We start from the raw sequence: 23855 nt of genomic DNA on the forward strand, positions 1-23855 counted from the left end.
TCTAATAGTACGGGAAGGTTGTCTGAATTAGGTTTCAACTATGTATGTTTGGCTTCATATTTCACATATAGACATATGTAGCTAGCTTTCAAAGTGGAGTTCAGCAAGGTCGTAATATCCATCTTTGCAACTGGATAAGGTAACCTGTTCAGATTTGTGCTGAATCATTTGTGATGCAAATTGCCTATGCCATTGATGCAGAAACAATTCAGAGGTGACAGGTTTTATTTGCTCAGGTGCAGCACTGCTTGATTTCAGCCACACTGGCTCCCAGGCACGTTCAGAAAGAGTATAGCCATTTCTGTAGTGCCTGTAACAGGATCTGATAAGCCATTCTTAAGCCAAGCTCTGGGGTTACCTCTGCATCCTGTTCATGCTATCCTACCTGCAGCTGGGTTTGGTCCAGTTTGGCTTACTCACTCAATCTCTTCTGAAATTAAGGTGACTCCGTTGCTACTTTCTGTATGTTAGAGCACTTTTTAATTCCACAGGGCATATTAGATCAGAAGCATTTGCCAATAAAGCACAGTATTGTGCCTGACCTATCAGGCCCTCTTTTTGTCTTTTGTTGGAAAAGATGGCTACACAGCATGAAGTGGAGAAACACCTACAGATCCGTTATAGCTGGTGCTAAGGTAGAGCTGGTACAACCTTCTATATCTTAACTGACTTTTATGGTATTACTCTTATTTTCTGTATGTAGTGATACTTTAGGGTATAGCACCAAACCACAGCTGACTCCATGTACTTCTGCTGTTAGTTGCACCGAAGCCAACAAGCCCATTTATAACCAAAGTCTCAGTGCTGAGACTGAGGTATGTATAATTTATTTTTCGATGTGATGTATGATATCCATATTATCTGAGCTTTTCTGCTAAATGAATTATCATCTTGAATAAAGGGGAGTTGTTGCTAAGACTAGCTGAAGTATGTGTATGCTATGGCTTACCTGAGCCTAAGGTTAGCCCTGCTGTCTCTGAGGTGCAGCTGTTTTCATACACAGTCCTGGAATGCTGATGGATGCTGAAAAAAATGTTAACTTTTAGTTTCACATTATGTGATTCAGCTGCTGTGTTTTCTACTTTGTATCATGGGGTTTTTTCTGTTTCCTTCTTCTAGAGGTAGTGAGATCTCTACAGTGACCATTCAGGTTTTTTCAAATTGCTTCTCTTCAGAGATGCGTTAAAACTTTAATAAAGCTTTGCATGATCTGCCGCATGGGTTGTATTGTGCATCCTCAGTAGCTGACTTTTGCCAGCAAATTTCAGACCTGTGTCCTATCTTACAGTCACATCCTGAATCTTTACTGCATGCTGTCAAAATCAGTGCAACCAAAAAAAACCTGTCAGTCACATTATAGACAAATTCAAATTAGAGATAAGGTGCAGATTTTTAACAGTGATAGTGACTGTCTGGCTTTGAGTTCCATTCAGTTCTTCTTTTTTTGTCTAGTCAGATAAGTTATCTGGCTCAATACCCAACTGTTGCTAAAGCCACCTTCTGTCTACCCTACTGTTTCTCTTCACACAAATATGTCCCCTGTCTGTTTCTCTAATTTTTGTGTCTTACTTTATCCTTTCCTCTTGCATTCAGCTAAGCTTCCAGCTTCCGTTTTTCTTTGTCTCTGCTTCTCTGCAATGTGCCATGCTTCTACTTCTGCCACCTCTCTCTTGTCGGGCACATCACCCTATGAACCAGACAGACACCCTCCCATGGATTCCTTCTCTCCATATATATGTCGAACTTCACCCTCTCCCTCCCAGCCCTCTTGTAGTACACATGAACATGCACACATACAGACCCCATTTCTTCTTCCTCTCTTCCCTTCTTCTTAGTTTTGTACGTTCATGTGTGCCTCTGCCGCCCTATTTGCTGTGTGGTTCCCAGCTGTGAGGATATTAGGAGAAGAGGGGGAACTGTCAGATTCCTTTGTTGGGGTGCAGGTGGTGGTAATTAAAAATTCCTTTTACCGTAGAGCTTCTCTATTTGATAAAACAAGACCAAAGCTCCACTATACATTTTTCTTTTATTGTAACATTTGAGACCAGAGTTTGATTTTATCTTTTCAAATATTTTAGGCTTTGATGATACTGTATTTTGTATCAAAATTGTACAAAAATAAATCAGCAAGTAGATGAAACTAGAAAATCTGTTTGAAAACTGAATAAAAACAACCAAACATTAATAGTCAGCAAAGTGTTTTGGTAGCTGCAAGAACTTCTGTATGCATCTTACTTCTTTAGTTTTATTTGTTCGTATTCCTTCACATTATTATTTTTGCTTTACCTAGAACAACTTTCAAGTTAAATATCTATTATTTAATGTGTCTGCATTTAAAAAATGTTCATTGTTTTTCTTTAGATTAAAAAAACCCTGTTCTTTATGTATGTTCTGTTTCACATGGGCTATCACAACTTTGGAATCCTTTTCAAGGCTAGTGATTATTGTTTTTAACCATAGTACAATTATAGGATTTAGTGAAACAAAACTGAATGGAAGACTTCCTGGGGGAAGATGATTCTCCTTTTAGTTAATTTCTGAAGTAGGTTGTATCTACCCACTCATAGTGCTATGTCCTCATAGCCACAATACCAAAACAGAGTCCACGTAGTCTGGGCAGGATTATTTTGTGCAGCACACAGGACAAGGGTTGCTGGCTATTGATGTCTCGCTGTGATTTCTGGTTTCTTCTTGAGAGATCATAGAATCATAGAATCATTTAGGTTGGAAAAGACCTTCAAGATCGTCGAGTCCAACCATCAACCATGCCCACTAAACCATGTCCTGAAGTACCCCATCTACTCGCTTTTTGAATACCTCCAGGGATGGGGACTCAACCACTTCCCGGGGCAGCCTATTCCAATGTCTGACAACCCTCTCAGTAAAAAAATTTTTCCTAATATCTAGCCTAAATCTCCCTTGCTGCAACTTGAGGCTGCTTCCTCTCATCCTATCTCCAGCCACCTGACAGAAGAGACCAGCACCCACCTCACTACAGCCCCCCTTCAGGTAGTTGTAGAGTGATAAGGTCTCCCCTCAGCCTCCTTTTCTCCAGACTAAACAGCCCCATCTCCCTCAGCTGCTCCTCATAAGACTTGTGCTCCAGGCCCCTCACCAACTTGGTTGCCCTGATGATCACAGACTTGGTTTTGGACAGGCTTTATGCCATTTGGGAATAAGTAGTTAATGTGGTAGGATCATTGGCTGCACACTCTAGCTTATTTGATCCACCTTAAATCTAAGGTGAAGTTGCTAATCATTGTCAGTATTTTCCTCATGTTGAATATCACATGTCTATAGTCTGCCATCCCGTTAAAAGGAAGTGACACGGTACATATAATGTGTCAACCTTTGTCTCAACTTCATTTTATAGTAGTTATTGTGCTAGTGAGTCATCTCCATTGTGGTCTACTCACAGGTCTTCTGCTAAAAAGTCATCTGCATTGCAGTCCCAGTGCAAGCAACATCTTCTCTGTGTTTACCTGTTTGTTGTTTTTTATCATGTCCTTGGCTGTCAATGCACACCATTCTTTTAACTCTTGGGTTTTTCTTTGATCTTTTGTTTTCTAATACATGCATTTCCACTGATACTTCATTACTACCTTTGTTACTATTACTATAGCAAAACTTTGCATGATTATAGCAGCTTTTGTTTGCTTTGCTTAACAGAAAAAATGAAGTTCTAACTGGATTTCACATAAGTACTCTGTAGGCAGTTGAAAAACCTTGGGCTTATTTACAGTTTCTGTTACTACCTATATAAAATTTAAAAAAAAAAAAAAGTGAAAGCTCTGCATTGCATACATACAAATGATCCATTAGTTGAAAAGTGAAGGCACACTATTTTAAGGAAAATGAGTGCTTCAGCATTTCTAAACCCTTACATTTTTAATAGTTTGTCAAATAACTGCTTACTTTCTTAAAAAACTATCTTCTAGAATTGCTACAAATGCATGTTTACTATTTTAAATTCATAGTTTTAAGTAGATGTGTTTGGGTTCATTTTGTTGATAACGTATATGGGATTGAGATACTGGGAAATAAACTCTAAATTTCTTTCTGTACGTTAGACAAAAGAATAACCATATGAATCCTCAAATTCATAAATACTTAAATACAGGTGCAGATAAAGGTCATTTAAATAATATTATAATAGCTTGTAAAATAATTATGAATATTGAATCATGGAGCTCATCTCTGTTAGGTGACCATTAAGTGGTATGGCCAGAAGCATGCTGCATCTGCATGATTAATGTGTGTATAAATATAAGAACAATTAAGTGGACTCTTTAAACAAACTGCTACTTAACAAGACTGTTTAGTAAAGGAAATTCTCCCACTTTATTAAAACTTATATGTAAGTAATAATATATATAATTCCATATCATTCTTAATAATTGCTATTAACACATTTATTAATATTTGTATGATTATTGTGTATAACATTATTAAAATGGTGTGATACTATATAGATATAATATATAAATAATGTATGTCTATATATCTAGATTTCAATAAGGGGGACATTTCCCACCATAATTTCAAAACTATATTTTAGTTATGTTCAGTGTCAGTACTTATTATCAAAACAATGCCAAGAGTGCCTAGAACAAGTAGGTAGGTACCATTTTGGGCACCAGCTCAGGAGAACACTGAAGTATGTACTCACAGTTGATTGTAAATGCCATTAAAGTCAGACATTGCCATAATTAAATATTTTGTAAATGGATTTAACATATTTCAATGCTGTTTCTTCTATTCTGATTTCTTCTCATAGATCACTGATAGTTTTTTTTTCTCTTGCAAAACATTAGCTTACTTTGTGTGTGCCATTAAGTGAACTGTTATATTGCCATAAGATACTACTTAACATACAGCATAAAGTTTATGCTCTAAACTATGGCCAACACTAGGAGATGCTGCTATGTGGTATTTTTGCCCTCTTAAAATTTCTGCATGTAATGAGAAATAGTTCACATTCACATGAAGGACTGTTTTCAGGAATCCAATTATAGCAGGCTACTCTCATAGAGCTTCTGCTTATGTATACATTTTATCATCTACTTGGTAAAATAATTCTATCATATTAGGCAGACACTCCAGTACTGTTATTTATCCTCCTGTAAACCCAAAACAGGGAGTTGATTTCTGCTTGGTGATAATACTATAATCGTCTAATTATTTCTGTAGTACTTAGAGTGGTTGGAGCAAACCTCATTTCCTGCTGCTGTTGTGTGCCATTAACTGGAGTAACAAGTAGCCCTGTAGAACACAATGGAAATTCCACATATAAGAGAAAGCATTACTTACTATTGTGTACTCATCTAGTTTTGTTTCAGTTGTTTCATAGCCTTAATTGGTCTGTTTATTTCATTTCTATCAACAGCTATTATATTGGAGATAATGCTCTGACACTATATGCTGCAAATAGTGAATTAGGGCGTTTTATATTTAAACTTGTTTTAAGAAGCACGTTAAAATATTATGTAGCCCTCTATGCTGAAGGGTTTATAGTGAAATCCTCTTTAACTCAGCTTTGAAGGTATTCATGTGGTTGCTTTCCTATGAAGATGAATAGCTGGAACATTGGCCACAGTAGACAGTAAAAGTCAGAATTTACTAGTAATTCTGTTAGTTAAAGGACAGACACTTAAGCCTGTGTTGGTATCACAATGATGAGGATAATCAGATTTAACCTGAAGTTACATATCTTGCACAGAATGAGATGTATATCACTATGCTCTTCTATTTTGTCTGCAACTAATAGTGCTTTCAAATCGATGTTGAACAGAGTATTTAAAAGACATTTTTGTCATCTCTGTGTAAGGACAGATACAAGAAGACAGAACTGCTAGCGAAAACATACCTTTGCTGACTTTTTTCACTATTGAGACTCTGAGACAGATTAAGATAATTTTAATAAAACTGTGTTTTGATGACAGGCATAAAATACACTGTATACAGCTCAAGTATACTGTGCTGGTTTTGCTCAAAACTCTAGAAGTTCATACCGTACATGCCAAACACTGAAAATTAGCAGGTCTAAATCACTTCCTGATGGTATGATTGCATTGGGAAGTTACAGGCTTGTGTTCTGCGAGTTTCATATACTCTGATGTAAGGAGCTGAGCAGCTTTTAATCCTGTCCAGAAATGAACTGATGAAAATTAGGATCTTAATCTGATTGCCTGAGCATACTAGAAACAAATTTATAACATGTATTGTTTCTAAATTTTTTAATGGATATGGTTAGCTTTTCTTTTGATACCTTGTTGTCTTTAATGGCTTGTTATTTGAGAACAGATTTTTTACTGTTGATTGTGGAGAGCAGTAACTCATTTGTAGAAAGAGTTTATACAAATTGTGAGGAATATGAATTTAGACTCACACCAATGTTGTTATAACACTTTTTATAAATAGACCTTTCTTACCTAGAACTTGTTTGTTCACCTTTAGTATGGCTGTGTGAGAAGGTATCTTCTTTTTTTTTTTCATGTATCAAACTGAGCTTATCTGTCTTTTCAGTTCTTCATGCAGTAAGTTGTTAGAAATTCTCAGTCTTCAATTTTGGAACATTGATTGATCAAGGGTAGGGTTTTTTTAGGATGGTCTTATATGTTTTTTCTGTAAGCTTCCTTGATTTACTGTTCTCATTCAAGTAATGCCACAATTTGTCAAAATTGGAAGACTTTCACATTTATAAAGGCATATAATCATACTTACTAATTAAAAGATGATTCCTATGTACAGAGCAGTGAGTTCTCAATATATAAACAAAATTATTTTCATCAGTTTGTTTTTATGTATTGGAGGGGAGAATTGCTTCAAAATTATTGTTAACTGTCTGCTATAACCAGAATAATTCTGTTTACATGCGTAAGAAATGACACATATTTCAATGGAGTGTTTATCTTCCTTCTCTCTGGCAATACCTATTTTTTGCCAGTTACCAGACTATGTCAGTAACCTCTCAGATTAAAGGAAGGGTGATTGTTACCCAGTCCAGTTTGCAATAGTATTCTGTTCTTTTAAGATTCATCAGAATTTAAAATTCAGTACCCCAAGATTCACCCAGTCAGGCTTTGGAGATTTAATGTGTGTAACTATCTTTTGTAAAACAGAAGGTATTTCAAACTGGCTTTAGAGTCAAGGGCATCCAGTCAGCTCTTGATTTTCCATCTGTGTGTTACCCAGCATGGGAGTGAAGGGCATTGTGGGCTCCGTGCATGCCAGCAGCACTGTTGGTGTACTTGGGATGCAGTATTTGCTTGCTCACCTGAGGGGTTCTGGTTGGCCCAAATGAGAGCATTCACTGCTTTGTGAGTAAAAAAGATCACTCACCTTTGCTTTCATCCTTGCACTTTAACAATGTGTTCTGGCAGTCTAATTTTAAATACATAGATGATCCATAGTTTTGGATTATGTGGTTGATACAAACCCTTTGTTACTCTTACAAATTGAAAATAGACTATATATGCCCTAAACACACTCTGTTGTGCTGTTACATGCACTGCTTTTTAAAAACTGCCAGAAATTTGTCACTGAAGAAAGAATGTATTGGATAATTTTATTCACCTATTTAATTAGAATCAGAACATTAAGAAAATTGGAGGTTCATAACTAGTGATGTACCCCAGGGTCAATACTGGGTCCAATACTGTTTCACGTCTTCATTAATGATCTGGATGGTGGGGCAGAGTGCACTCTCAGAATATTTGCTGATGACACAAAACTGGGAGGAAGGGCCGATACACCAGTCCTGCTGCCATCCAGAGGGACCTGGACAGGTTGGAGAAGTGGGCTGACAGGAACCTCATGCAGTTCAACAAGGGGAAGTGCAAAGTGCTGCACCTGGGGAGAAACAACCCCAGGCACCAGTACATGCTGGGGGCTGCCCAGCTGGAAAGCAGCTTGGCAGATAAGGACCGGGAGGTCCTGGTGGACACCAAGTTGAACGCGCACCAGCAATGTGTCCTTGCGGCAAAGAGGGTTAATGGTATCCTGGACTGCATTAGAAGTGTTGCCAGCAGATCGAGGGAGGTGATTCTTCCCCTCTGCTCAGCACCGTTGAGGCTACTCTTGGAGTACTGTGTCCAGTTCTGGTCTCCCCAGTACAAGAGAGACGTGGACATACTGGAGGGCCACCAAGATGGTGAAGGGACTGGAGCATCTCTCATATGAGGAAAGGCTGAGGGAGCTGGGACTGTCCAGCCTGGAGAAGAGAAGGCTTGGGGGTATCTCATCAATGCATATAAACACCTGCAGGGAGGGTGCCAAGAGGACAAAGCCAGGCTCTTGTCAGTGGTGCCCAGTGACAGGACCAGAGGCAGTGGGCACGGACTGAAACACAGGAGGTTCCCTCTGAACATCAGGAAACACTCTCACTGTCAGGGTGACCGAGCTCTGGCACAGGTGGCCCAGGGAAGTTGTAGAATCTCCCTCCGTGGAGATATGCAAAAGCCATCTGGGAATGGTCCTGGGCACCCAGCTCTAGGTGATCCTGCTTGAGCAGGGCGTTGGAGCAGATGACATCCAGAGGTCCCTGTCAACCTCAACTATTATATGATTCTGTGAAAATAGAGGGTTTTCTGGCTTTCCTGTAAAATTACTGTGTTTACAAAAAAAGGAATCAAGCAAAAATTGAATCAGTGGGTTTTATTTATGGTTTATCAGGTGTTTATTTTCTGGGACTTTTCATTAAGGGACACCCTATGAAGCCATCATATCCTGATCATTTGTGCTAAAAGCAAGATGAATAAACAAAGCAGTTGGCCGTTAAAGTGCTAATCCAGTTTACACTTACTCCAACTTAATATTTGAAGAGTATTGGAGTTACACTTCATAACCGCAGACTTTTTTCTTTAATATTCTCTTATTTTATTTCTTACACTATGAAATATAAATAGAAATGGCCTCCTAAGAAAATCCCATATGAAACTTTTAATACATAGTGTCTTCTCACACTGCTAAGAAAGGCAGTACATAAAATTGTGTAACAGTATATTATTTGCAAAGTTACAAGAAACAAAGACCGGAGCAATGGCTGGCTACACACTAGCAAATAAATACTCTGATGTGGAAAGCTCTACCACATTGATTTTTTGTCCTTGCCTGCAACAATAAAATATATTTTAGAAAAAAGTCTTTATTAATAGAGTTATATCAATCAGAATGTGGCATTGCAGTGTTTATATAATGTCTCTTCTGCTTATCTTTGTTCTAAATCAGTTCTTCAGAAACTTTTTTTACAAACACAAATTCCCTTTTGGAAATAATCCACGCTGACCCCTTCCCCTCCTCAGACAACAGGACAGCAGCTTTGTTCCTCCAAGGAAGAAGGCTGTGAAGTCACAGTAATAGTTGTTTATGTTCAACTGCCAGTGTCTAATACGCAGTTAACATTGCCCAAGAACTAAAACACTTTGTTACCCCTCCAAACACATCAGTGTGGAATTTAAGAAACACCACTGCAAATGATCAATTAAAAATTAATTACTCTCATGTAACTAATAGGACCTAACCTCTTTATTCACAATTTTTATAAACACCTACAGCAACCATTCTGTGATTAGAGAAATATATTTATCACAAATTATCAATTATTTTTGTCAACAATTTTCATATAAGTCTGTATTTAATGTACACTGGTGAAGATTTTGGGTGTATCAAAAACATGGTGTGCAGCTTTCACTTTTAAGCACCTAGTATTTAAGGGGAGTTAGGGAAACTGCATTTTGAAAGGTGAGTTCCTTCCTTTTTCTTAGGCTAGCCTCAAACTGACAGGTTGAGGAGAGCATCTAATAGCTGCATTTTGTTTGGTCTCATACCCCTAATGAGAGATAAATGTGAGTATCCTGTCTGTTGTGTCTTACTGTCCATCTGTCTGTTTTTCTAGGAGGTGATTTCCTGTCCTTTTTAAGAAAAAAGAAGGATGAGCTAAAAACGAAACAGTTGGTAAAATTTTCATTAGATGCTGCTTCTGGTATGGCATATCTTGAGTCTAAAAACTGTATACATAGGTAAGGAAGATTTTTTTTTTCTCACTGTTGTAATTTGGATCATTGGAAATGCTAGCTCTTAAGTGTATATGGTGCTTATTATCAACAGGAGTGACCCCTACAGTTTAAAAAAAAAGACTACACTTTTTCTGAAAGAAGGTCATTATTGTTTGTCTAATTCAAAACTGTTCTGTTCATTTGGGTAAAAATAAGTACTACATTATTTGATCTGTATAGTTTGTTGCTATTAATGCGAGTTAAAAATTATTTTTTTCACCATAATAATTTGCATTATAAGGAGCATAATTCGTATGGTGACAATGTATCATGGCAAAAAGCAATCTGTGAGGCTTATAGCCTGTCTGATACACGTACTTGCATGGCCAACAAAGAAGTTAAGTTACGTTTGATGTGTGTTTCAGAAGAATCCACTGGTTTCTCATATAATAAAGGGAGAAAAACTAGAATTCTGTATGTTAAAATATTAATTGCCTGGACTGCTTTCTCTAAAATATAGAAGATTATCAGGCATTATGCTCTTGGAGTACCTTATTTCTATTCCTACCATTCCTTTTTGTTGTTTCTTATCCAGTTTGATTGTGCCATGGTGCTGCTTAGACTCAGTTTATGTCAAAGGAAATGTGCTTAATTTCCACGTATTTTTCTCTGAGAATATCACAGTATATACCGTGCTACAATGATATAGCTGAAATATGAGAAATAAACATGATGATAACCCACTTTACAGAAAAATTATGAAGAACCAAGTTTTCATTTGTAATATTGATGACTTCCGCTTTGTGTTGTAGAACATTTGTAGGTGAACTGTGTGCCACTTCACTTACGTAATCAGGCCATTTGATATTTAGCACTGTTCTGATGAATGCTGTTATTGGAGTCCTGAGTGGCATTTCTCTTAGATTTTTATCAACAGTGAATTGTTCAGCTGCAATCATGCAGGTCAAGGAGTAGATTTATCTTTAAAAACATTCTTTCAACAAGAGTAAGCTCAAAACCTATTTATAAAATCTTACAGTATTGTTGTAAGTGTCATTTATGTATCTTTTGCTCTTTTTTGTGTTCAACTTGATATAAGGAAGCTTAAATGGAATAGTAATCTTATGCTGTTTCCAAAACGTGGAAAATTATTCTGAAACACTAATTGAAACACTTCTGCAAGATCATGATATATAAGAAACATGAAATTAAAAAACCTAACTCACAGTATAAAACTATGGAATATTCCTTTGGGGAAATCCCAGACAAGTATTGTAGGCACCATGGGGAAAAACAGGATTAAGGTCCCAGCATTCTGTCATGGTAGAATGTGTTTCAGCCTGGCTCTGTTTGCCAAGAAAATAACAGCATAAAAATCAGAGCAAGTAACAGCATTAGTGATTTACACTAGCCTCATAAATGCTCTGGTGTTTAATAATTTCTGCAACTGTCAGATCAATGTTAAATCAGAAATGCCTGTTTACAACTCCTTTGTTCTTAGAAAATAAAACCAAGGGGAAAAGTAATAGCTGAATAACTAAAATTTACTATTATTATTGTGTAATGTCTTAGCTAGTAATTGCAATTACTGAAAAAGAATGTGGTATTTATCCTTTAAATGCTAGTGCGATGCCTGCAAAATAAAAGTTTTAGAAACAATTCTTTTTGGAGAAGTGCTCTCTCCACCCCCCCTTTTTCTTTTTTTTTTTTTAACTCTGGAAAAAAGGATATCCTTGCTCATCTATGTGGCTTAGTACTGTTCTAACTACTGTGGATGACAGTGTGGCTTCAGTGTATCTCAGGGCTGGCGGTTAGCAGTGAATAGGAACAGCTATTCTTAAGGTGTGTTTACAAAGCTAATGGTGATTCAAAGAATGTATTTCAGTGAGAAGATATATGTAGCTATGTCTTACCATATGAAGATTTCATTGTTTCATTGTTTTCAGTTAGAAAGCTGAATACAAATGTCATATAGATCTCAAGTCAGGAAAAAGAGCTGTAATCTGATGTGCTTTGTTAGTGCCATAGACTTGCCAATGCACACAAGCCTGGGTTACACATACTATGATACAAGTAGTGAGAAAAGTTCTTTCCCACTATTTGCTTTCTAACTTTCAAAATCTTCACAAAATGTGTTTATTATTATCACAGATTGTCACAGGAGGTTATCAGAGAGTGCTACCACTTTGCTTAAAGGCAGAAACAAAATTTTTAGTAAACCTATCCTGAAGAAGACTACCGTTTTAAAGTGCAACCAAGCAAGCAAACAGTATCTTCAGGAAAACTGCTTACTTTTATGAAACACACAGGTTAATAAATCAAAATATGCATTTCCAGTATTACTTTACCAATCTTATTTTCTGGGATATTCAAGATTATTTTTGCATTTATGTGGTTGGCCATAATATGTGCTTACTATATTTGTGAGATAATTCTTCTGAATTTGGTAGGTAAACGTAATGAAAATTTCTGGATCAGGACAACAACCAACGAAGTTTAGTGATTTTAGCAGTAATGATAGAGGGACTTCTGGGTGGGGCTTTTTGAGTTAGTAATACAGGTTAATTGGCAAATCCTTACTCTAAGAAAGTAGCCCATGAAGTTTTAAAATGTGTTTTACCAAAGGCTAAACTGCATCTTAGTAGGATTAGCATACATAAAATCTTTCTAGGTGTATTCCCTGTTTGAGGAGTTTGAGCATTTATCCAGAATTTCTGGGCACCCTTGGGGATGGCTGGAGATATATTTGTCTGGCAACCCTGTCTGCCACAGGACCACAGAGCATCTGTTGCTTGCTGGGTACTTTGAACCTGCTGCACACTAGCAGGTGCAACACTCTTGGTGCTGTGCTGCAGGTACACTAAAGAAGGGAATGACAGGCTAGCGGGGAAAAGTCAAACTGTCTCATGCTTTGTAAGCAAGCCTTTAGGTGGTCAGGACTCAGAACCCCACGAGAGTTTCAGCCCCCCCTTGCCCAAGCACTGAAGGTGCAGCTATGTGACTGCATGATCTGTACAAGGAATTTGGGAGCCCTTGTTCCCTCCTTTTTAGGTCAGGTAAGACAAATTAGTCAAGGGTAAGTTTAAAGTTGAGAGCATGTAGATTAGAATAGAACAATTTAATTCATTGTAAGAAGAAGTTTTAGCACTATGTAAAAAAATAGTAATTTTTTTGAAAGAACAATAAACTTGTTCTTTTTTGTCAGAAACTTCATCAACTGAAAGTGGTTCTCAGTTTAAAAAAAGGTAAGAAAATTAACTAGAGAGAAAATGAACTAAGCAGCGTAATGTTTTTTATTTTGTTTAAAAGTCCATAGGCTTTGATTACTACTGCTTAAGAAGGATCAATAATATATAATTAGAAATAGTCTATTATGTAGGTTGCAGCAAACCAGAATTGTTTTGCTTCATGCTGTTGTTTTTCTGTAGTATTCTATTTGTTGTCTTAAAGATTTGTTCAGAATCCTCACATTTTTTTAGCAATTTAGGTGACCATAATTTAGTACCATATGTATTTGACTTGATGTTAATGTGAAACTAAAGGCTTCTCAGCAGTTTATTAAAATTTTTTCTTAATGCCACTTTGTAGTTGTAGCTGCACTAGCTATACTTAGCCTCTTTATTTTAAAATTCTACATAAATCTGTACTGGCTTTCTGAAATTGCTATTTGAGTCATACTTTGACTTAGCCTTTCAGTACTGAGGCCAGTGCAACAACTAGTCTCCTCTTTTGTTTTCTATTTTTGTGTGTGCTATGGTGTTTCAGTAGGTGCAAATATAAAGTTAAAATTTGTCAGACTTAGAATGCTTAATGCATGTGAGTGATTATTTGATCGGCATTTTCATCTCCTCTAGCATCCAGATATCACTTGCTCTTTGCTCTCTCTTTGTTCTGTTAAAAGAGCAGAAATGAGTGGGCTTAATGAGGAAAAAAAAAAAAAGCTGCATGGAAAGATGTTATTAAAAGAAATAAGAAGAGTGGTTGAACATATACAGAAGAATCTAGTCATTTCATCTCCATTTAATTAACATGAGGTTGAAGAATTGTTTCTTGCTTTTCATTTTTACCATATGCTATTGTTTAGATAGTTCCATTTTTTCTGTTAATTAGAAATACCAGATAAGGAAGAAGATGAGAAAATTTCAGTTGGTTCAATAAGCATTTATGAGTGGTCTTCTTTTCCAGTATTTGATTTGCATGTGATGAATGTATTTTTACCATAATTTATTTTTAGTTTCCAAACCAGTCCTGTGGGAGTATAGGAGAGAAGCTGCAACTACCCGATTCAGAGAATTTGGACATGCCTATTGTTTGTTTTATTTTCCCCTCTCTTCACCGCCATCATTTTGTAATGAAAATAATTCAAATTATGGTAGAATTCAGTTGGAAAAATATTTTAATACTGAGAGAAGCAATTATGTGTAGGAGTTCCTCTGTTTTTATCATTTGATGGTCAGTACAACCTTTCAAAATCAGAGACAGGTCTTTAAAATATTTCTGTGTGGAAAATTGTGTACAAGTAATACATATATAATTCTAACTGAAACTAGCAGAAATATTTTTCTTTTTTTCAGTTAGCTATTGTGTTCCTTGATAGTGTTCTGCACAGTTTGTCTGCTTTACTTGAGAAGTAGATTAATTTTTACCTTGTTTAAGAGCTTTTACAAATACATTAAGAACCAGTTTATTTTTTTAAATAATTTAATGTGAACCTCGTGAGGTTCAACAAGGCCAAGTGCAACGTCCTGCACATGGGTCAGGGCAACCCCCAGTATCAATACAGGCTGAGAGTTGAAGGGATTGAGAGCAGAGGAGAAGGACCTGAGGGTGATGGTGGATGAAAAGCTGGACGTGAGCCGGCAATGTGCACTTGCAGCCCAGAAAGCTGATTGTATCCTGGGCTGCATCAAAAGAAGAGTTACCAGCAGGTTGAGAGAGGTGATTGTCCCCCTCTGCTTTGCTCTGGTGAGACCCCACCTGGAGTACTGTGTTCAGCTCTGGTGCCCCCAGCATAAGAAGGTCATGGACCTGTTGGAGTGAGTCCAGAGGAGGGCCACAAAGACAATCAGAGAGCTGGAACACCTCTGCTATGAAGAAAGGCTGAGAGAGTTGGGGTTGTTCAGCCTGGAGAAGAGAAGGCTCCAGGGAGACCTTATTGTCGCTTTTCGCTTTATGAAGAGGGCTTATAAGAAAGAGGGACAAATACTTTTTTACCTGTAGTGGCAGGTAGCAACAGGACAAGGGGCAACGGTTTTAAACTAAAAGAGGTTTATATTGAACATAAGGAAGAAGTTTTTTACAGTGAGGTTGGTGAGACCCTGGAACAGGTTGCCCAGAGAGGCTGTGGAAACCCCCTCCCTGGAAGAGTTCAAGGCCAGGTTGGATGGGGCTTTGAGCAACCTGATCTAGTGGAAGGTGTCCCTGCCCATGGCAGGGGGGCTGGAACTAGAGGATCTGGAAGGTCCCTTCCAACCCAAACCATTCTGTGATTAAACAAATTTGAAGATGGAATATTAGCAGAGAGCTATAATAAAAGTTAGAATCTTAGAAGTGATCAATTAATAAACATTCCCTATGTCAGTTTTTCACTAAAGTTACCAGCAGTAGCCTTCAACTATGTATCTGCCAAATGTAGCGTAAAGTTGGTATTAGATTCAAATGACTTATTTTCAATATGTGCACTATGCATGTGAGAAGATACGGACTATCTGCATTCAAGGCATTTTCCTTAGTCAAATTTTCCTTTGCAGTTATGTTCTGGAAGTCTCCCATGTTCTGAATTAAAGAAGATGAGTTCATTTGTAAGGTGATCATGTTCTGTGGTCCAGCTCTTCCATTTTTAGTCATATTACTACTGCTTCTTTTTACCTTAGTTTTCTAGCCCTTACAAACCCCACATGAAATTAGAAGTCGCTGGTTTGGCTTCACGCTATGAAATCCTGGCTCTGTTGATGTTAATTCTGGATTTCTGTAGTTTTCATTAGATATATACCATTTATATTCATTACATATAAATTACTAGGAAATACTTGCTTCCCTGTTACTAATCTAGTTTACATGATCTACTTTGCTCCCAGAGCTATTTTTCATCTTCAGTCTGGTAACCACTAATGTAAAGAATTTGGGGAAGAAGCGTCGGAACTCTTTCCTAACCATGAATGCCGTAAGAACTATACTAAACAGTTAAGTTAGTCTTTCCTTTCCTGTGAATCTTCTGTTTCTTCCTGGGACAATAGTTCAGCTACCACAAAAAAGATGAAAAGCGATCCTATTCAATTTAGCATAGGTGCTGTTTAGTTTAGTGTGTCAGTAGTGATTCAAGTCTCCTGGGAGCAAGAGAGTGATGGTTTAGCTTCAAAACCAAGCAGGTCTCCTTCCTAAGGAGAGGGAAGAACCTGCCTGCTTGATTTCTCTACCTAAATCCAGTGGAAGACAGGAGGTAAATACTTGTTTGTGCCTGCTTTTGGCTGGCTCCAAGCAATTCAGTGCTCAGTGGAATGGCTGCTTTGGTTGTGTTCCGAAGTAGCTTATTCTCCTTGAGCACAACGCATTTCTCTGAATACTGTGTTTCCTCCTGCGCAATTGCAATACCTAGGACCTCTATTGTAGTTTCTGTAATTTTCTGTGCTGGTGATGACTTATGAAGAAAGACTACATTTTGGTTGAATGAGTTTGCCTTTCTGTAAACTAGGTGGACTGTAGTGCAATGATTAATTTCCCATTATTAATTAGCTTTTTATGATTCATTCAGAACTGCATGTGTAAAATTAAGTGATGATGTGAGATTCCATTGCTATAGCTTTCTTTCACAGAAAATATTTAATCAATTATAGCTGAATCAAAAAATTCTGTACTGTTGTGTCAATAATAATCATGCTTCAATGAATAAGTCTTTCAGAGAATTATTGTCAATAGTATAGTTGAAATGCCACATAAATGTAATGAATAATCATAATTTCAAGCCTTATTTGTAAGATGATGTCTCTGCTTTATATAGAAGGATGTTTCCAAGCATGTTTTTTACAATATGAACATTAGAAATACTTCCATTCTATTTAAAGTTAAAACCACAAATGGAACTTTGATGAAGAACTGTTAGCTTCTGCAGGCCACTTCATATAGGTATTTTGTTAGTGTTAAAAAAAAAAGCCACCAAAATTTATTCTGCCGTATCTATAAAATAATTTTTAGTCAAACTTTGAATTTGATTGGCACATTACAGTACCATGTATTGAGCTTTTATTTCTTAATATGGACGTGCTTTATGCAACCTTCCGTGTTGCCTCTTGAATAGTAAGCTTTTTTCCTCTAAAACCAGTATTTCCACTGACTATATTAGATTATAAAGATACTGTGCATTTATAGCATTGCGGGTTTTATACAGGTTATTGATTATTTTTATTTGGTCTACTGCTCAGAAGAGGTACTAATGGAAGAACAATTACAAATGCATAGCATTTATTTGGACAAATTATCCAGATTGCAATTATACAGGAAGACTGCAGAAGCCCTCCTTCTCCCAGCTCTGTTGTGGGTAGCTGAAGATCTGACTGCTGACTGTTTCCAAAAAACTTAAGTTCAAAGAGCAGCTCTTGGGAGTCCTCTTTGTGGCTAAGCAAATTAAGGAAATGTTGACTGTTGCCAAAACAGTGCTGCTGCTCCTCTCGCAGCGCTGCTTGGTACTCTGCTTTTAATGCAGGAAGGGAATGCTGCACCCGTCTTAAGGCTGCGGTGTTTGCTGATACTCTGCTAATGCTGTACCAAGGCACTTGGAGTCTTCAGCCTGTCTCTGTGCTCCAAGGGTGCAATGCTGTTGAAGTAGTCAGCCTGCACAAGATCCTTTTTTCATCAGTAACCATTAAAACTGCATTCCAGACCATAAAGTAGGAGTAGCCTGCACATGGGTTGGGGCAATCCCAAGTACAAATACAGACTGGGGGATGAGTGAATTGAGAGCAGCCCTGAAGAGAAGGACTTGGGTGTGTTGGTTGACAAGAAGCTCAACGTGACATGGCAGTGTGTGCTTGCAGCCCAGAAAGCCAACCGTATCCTGGGCTGCATCAAAAGAAGCGTGATCAGCAGGTTGAGGGAGGTGATTCTCCCCCTCTACTCTGCTCTGCTTTCCTGAGACCCCACCTGGAGTACTGTGTTCAGCTTTGACACCCCCAACATAAGAAGAACATGGACCTGTTGGAGCAAGTCCAGAGGAGGGACACAAAGGTGATCAGAGGGCTGGAGCATCTACCCCATGAAGACAGGCTGAGAGAGTTGGGGTTGTACAGCCTGGAGAAGAGAACGCTCCGGGGACACCTTACAGCAGCCTTCCAGTACCCAAAGGGGGCCTACAAGAAAGCCCGAGAGGGACTTTTTACAAGGACATGTAGTGACAGGAGAAGGGGTAATGGCTTTAAACTGAAAGAGGGTAGATTTAGATTAGATGTAAGCAAGAAGTTCTTGACTATGAGGGTGGTGAGGCACTGGAACAGGCTGCTCAGAGAGGTTGTGGATGCCCCATCCCTGGAAGTGTTCAAGGCCAGGTTGAATGGGGCTTTGAGCAACCTGGTCTAGTGGAAGGTGTCCCTGCCCATGGCAGGGGGGGTGGAACTAGAGGATCTGGAAGGTCCCTTCCAACCCAAACCGTTCTATGATTGTATGAACATTTATCAATATAAATGTGTCAGTGCTTTCAAATGCTCCAGGAAATTATTTTTTATAGTTTTCACACTACTGTGTTTCTTCATAGTTTTGACACTACTGTGTTTCTTCAAAATGTGGTATTCCCAACCCTAAAGTAACTAATACAGTGCTCTTCAACTGCTGTCATCTAGGAGGAGAGACAGGTGAACACTGCTACATTTCACTCCACTTGCCATATAGGAATAGATTAGAGTATTATGTACCAGGTTTTAGCTTTTAAAAATAGATTTTCAAGGGGTTTTTTTTCTGCAATTTGCAGTTGTCTCCACTGTCACATTGCTAAATGTGGCTTGATCCTAGGGAAATGGATTTACAATTAAAGTTGAATCAGTTTTGAATTGGTACTTCTGGTTGTCTGAAATGTTATTTGAGTAACATGATTATTTTGTTCTTTAATGAGCTTGTATGATTCTGATCTGAAAGTATTAAGGAAAAAAACAGTGAAAATGTTAAATATCCAAACTCATTAAATTAGATATTACAAATATTGTATACTTTAAGCTTATTATAATAAATTAGAGCGATTATTGAATTCTAAGTATGCTGTAATGTAAGTGGATATGAACTATGATGAAGAGCTGCTTCTGAATAAAAAGTGAGCTTCCTTCTAATCTATAATCTGTTTCCTTAAGCTATTGAATTCTGTCATGGCTGAATAACAAAAGATTTTAAAAGGGGGAGGAATACAATTTTTCCTTGCGAACTCTGTGTATTTGTTGTAGAGGTTGATACTGCTTCCCCATGTGTGCTTTATTTGAAATTCACCCCAACCTCTATTAAAAGCAAATTAGCGATCTCAGATTTAGCTCTGCCACAGCTGCAGAAGGCTTGTAATTAGAGTAACAGATGCATGGATTTGAATGGTTAGAGGATGATATAAGAAATGTCTGAATACATTTTTGTTTACTGTAAATCTCAACATATCATGCTATCTTAATAAGGCCCTGCTGTCTTTCATATATTCCTGAATTATGCTCAGTGCAGTTCTGTTACCAGAGGTGTCAGTGGTCACAGTATGTAGGAAATTCATATTTGAATTGTGGTTTCCTAGTGTTATTGTGTTACATAAATAAGCAGTAGATTACACATATGATTATATTAACCTAATGATTGGCACATTAATGATAGAACTGGAAGTTATGTTGTCTTTTTTTTTTTTTTTAAGAATAACATATTGCTTCATTCCGCTGCTGTTAGGACAGATTTTGTTTGTCATTGGGAATTTCCAGCACCAATTATTTCTACCATTTTCTACTTTTCTTTTTAAATATTAAATTCTAAGGCATCTATTAATACAAGTGCAAAACAAAGTTGTTTGTTAACTGTGGTCTTTCTGAGGGTAATATTAATAATTAATAGTTTCCAGAGGCCAGTTTACTGTAGGATATTAGATTCTGCTGTTTCTCAGTTTGGAATGGTGAAGTTTCTTCATATGAAATAAATAAAGAGAAATTAACTTTTTCTTTCCATGATTGAATTTTATTTTGAGAAGGCAGTTATAACATTTCATCTTATCTAGTTGAAATTTCCTTTAGGTTTCATCTTATATCTAACCAATACACAATCTGTGTATCAGCTGAATGGCTTCAGAGGTAATCCAGTATGATTAGCCAAAGATAATTCTTTATATTAAAGTTTTGAAGTGTCTCTTAAAGGTTTCAAGGAGGTTGATATTTGCATTTTACGGTAAACTTTCCCTAGTGCTTCCTATTCAGCCTGTGCTTGAATATCATTCTTTATGTGTTCCCATAAAATGGCAAAAATACCCAATTATTTCAGACCTCTGAGGTTTCAGTATGTCACTTTTCCTAGGATGATGATTTAAAATGTCATGTAAAATTAAACTAAAGATAGTAATAGATAAATTGTTTGGCATGTTACTGAAGAATTATTTTGTAGATGCAGTTATTTAAAAAAAATGCAATGCCCATACTGACAATAAACTATTATAATGAAAATACATGTAGTGATGGAATTCACCAATAACCGCTAATACAGAGGAAGCTGAAAATCTATTATTTTTCACAATAGCTAGAAATGTATATCAAGTTCCATTTTTGCTTTCTGTTTTGGTACATCTCATCTTTCAGTTAGCAGTTAGAGGTTAGATTTACCATTAGAAGGTAGCTTCTTCATTCTGATCAACTGACTCTCTGTTTGTATTTTTAAGGAACCGGAGTGTTTCATGTATTTATGTATAATTTATATGTGACCTGAGACCTTAATTTAACACTTGCAGGTTTTGTGCTTCCAAAGGAAAATAATAAAGCAGCCTTGATGAATGAAATCCTGTGACTAGGGATGAGAGCAGAACAAAGTTTCCATTCATTCAGACTGCCCATGCCAGCCCACCCCAACTGATGTCTTGTCTTGTCCTGCCAAAGATTTCCTTAGATTTCAGGGCTTCCGTGGCCACTAGAGTTTCTTGGCCTCTCTGCTCTTGTCTTTTCATTAAAGAAACCATAATACATTGTTTACCATGTGGAAAGTGGAAATGACACTCACTGAATTTATATTGAATGGAAGTTATTATATTAACTGGGAATATCATTTTGCCTCTTTCTGAACTGGTCTGCATTGAAATGAACAACCTTCCACAGGTGGTATCTGTAGCTGAAAACATCTATTTTTCACTACCAAAACCCATTCTCCTTTTCTTGAAAGTCCATGGTACTAACTCAGGTTTTGTTACAGGGCAGGGCGGGGGCGAAGGTCATGGCTTGGGTTTTCCATTCAGTGCATTCATGAGCACACTTCAGACCAAAATTTACTTAACGTAACTTGATATGATTAATAAAAAAAGAGTAATAATATTGAATTAATAACATAAGTATTAGCATGGTATCCAAGTTCATTTGTAAATTAAATATTTTGCAGTATTAACTAGTTTTAAAGAATTACATCCATATAATCCACATCCTTGTTCTAATGAATAGGTCAGTTTCCTTGTTCAAGAACCTCAATGCCTGAATGATAACATGACTCAAAATCACTGAGATATAAGCCCTATAATCAGCATATTTGGGGGGAGGGAGCTGTAGGAGTAGTTTACAGATCAGAGATGATGGTAACTCTCCAGGCATTTACCCAGTCATTTGTGTGAAGGAATGAGGCTGAGCATGGATCTGGGTATCTGGGCGCACAGAACACAAAGATGATTTGGCATCACAAACGAAGGACGTGAGAAATCCTTGCTAAGGAACATACGTTCTGTACAAATATAAAAGGAAATGTGCCATTTTTAGGAGAATATTTTGTAAAAAAATGAGCCTAAACACCCTTTTTAAAGTTCCTTTACTTTCTGATGGTCCAGGGCTTCTAGTTCTGAGATTTCATACCTCTCCTTTCCATTGTCCCTACCCTTCCAGATTTTACTGCATAATTGGCTAAGATGTGAATGAGAAAAAAAAATTGCAAAAGGAAACTTTCTTAGGAAGGAAATATTATTTGTTCTTGTTACATCATAGATAAAGCACAACTGTTTACTAGCTAGCTGGTATTTCTGCTCTTACATGTTTGAGTGAGTAACAGTGAATCCATTCCCAGAAATATCAGATAATTGTCTGGTCTTTCTGCCATGCTGAATTCATGTTTGGGTCCCAAGGCTCATCAGAGGGTCCAAAAGGACAACATAAAATATGTGTTCAGAATACTGTGAGATTCTGTAGTAAAATATTGTATATGATGCAAATAGTTATGTGACCTGTTCTTTCAGAAGGGTATCTGTTTTATTCTTGTGAGACAGCTATTCTTGTGTGTAAAACCAAAATAAAGTTCTTGCATTAGAAAACAGTGTTTTATAGACAGTGGGGAGAAAAGTTAAGTGTCAAAAGCTAATTATAGAACGGTTGGTATTTATTGTAAGAAATCAGAAGAAATTGTTAGGTTATAAACAATTCATAAGAAATTTCAGAGGAGGTTTAGATTTTTTTCTTGTTATAGAAGATGCATATTATGAAAAATATTTTTTTTTGCCTTTGTGGAGTTGAGTCAGTGTATCTTTTTCTTATGAGATATCCCTGATACAGAAAATTCCTTCTTAGAAAATGAGTAAGTTTTGCTAGAAATAAAGCAAATGGGCTCGAAGGAACTGTAAGCAAATTTTCTCAGACTTCATCATTCTATTTAACAGGCTGTAGCATTTTGAGTGTTGTGGTATTGTGCTAGGGTTGTTTTTATTTAACTGCAGCACCACTTTCTTGTTGATAAATACTAGGAATTTAGAAGTATTATTCAGACAAAATAATAAATCTACTCACCTCATGAGAGTGACAGGCTCTCTCTCTAAGAAGTGAAAAGTAAAAAATGAGACTACAGGGTATTGAAACTAAGATAAAAATAACATACAGCTAGTGTTTGTGAAAGCTGTTGTAGTGATCATAAAGTCATATAGCTTACCTACATAATATAATAATCTCTCTAATCTCATAGTCCTGTTGCAACAGAGAATAGTGGGTGAAATGTAATTACTTTCTGTGGTAAATGTAAAAAGTTTAGTGACATCTACTATTTAGGGAACTAACAAGCTTTAAGTTCACAGTCTGTGAATTTCTGTCTTGTTTTATACAAGGTCAATAAAAGCATGTACTCTGGAACTATTGTCAAAGGACATACTATATACTTTATGCAGAAGCAAGTACAGAAAAGAGAATATTATACTTTTGATATGTGTGCAATACTAATTAGGTTGCTATCATCTACACCATCTAGACATTTCTACCTCATATCTTCATTTTAGTTTCAGGGGATTCATTTTTAACAGTTCCACATTCTCTTAGCTTTCATTACTTTCAACAAGAATTTTAATTTCTGTGACTTTCTCTTTCCTTTTTTTTTTTTTTTAATTGAACAAGAAGTTCCAGTATGCTATCAGACATGTTTCTCCAGATTTGCTGGTTTGTGTAGACTTGTTTCTTTGACTAGGAAAATACCTAATTTGCAAATAACTTTGAAGTTCCCTAATGTCTTCCAGAGAGGAAAAATGCAACCTAATGTTGAACAGCATAAAAATCTACACACTCTTTCAGGAATAGCTCTTTTACCCACTTTCTTGAAGTATCTATTTATTCCTGAAACAGTGTTTCTTGAGTGGATTTAAAAGTGAAGTTTGGACAACATTGTAGCTTTAATAATAATAATTAGGATGAAATGGTAAGGTGTGAA

General features: G+C 36.9%; 1 protein-coding gene across 3 annotated transcripts in view; it reads left to right on the forward strand.

Annotated features, from left to right (window-relative positions):
* FER (fer (fps/fes related) tyrosine kinase) overlaps positions 1–23855 on the forward strand; it is a 189185-nt gene that overhangs the window by 134512 nt on the left and 30818 nt on the right. For all 3 annotated transcript variants that reach the window (XM_010563446.1, XM_010563445.1, XM_010563447.1), the window contains one exon: positions 9896–10019. In XM_010563446.1, the coding sequence (XP_010561748.1) occupies positions 9896–10019 (124 nt within the window). The remainder of the gene's footprint in view (positions 1–9895; positions 10020–23855) is intronic.

This window comes from Haliaeetus leucocephalus, unplaced genomic scaffold, assembly GCF_000737465.1.
Source record: "Haliaeetus leucocephalus isolate CR32 unplaced genomic scaffold, Haliaeetus_leucocephalus-4.0 Scaffold167, whole genome shotgun sequence".
NCBI classification, from domain to species: domain Eukaryota; kingdom Metazoa; phylum Chordata; class Aves; order Accipitriformes; family Accipitridae; genus Haliaeetus; species Haliaeetus leucocephalus.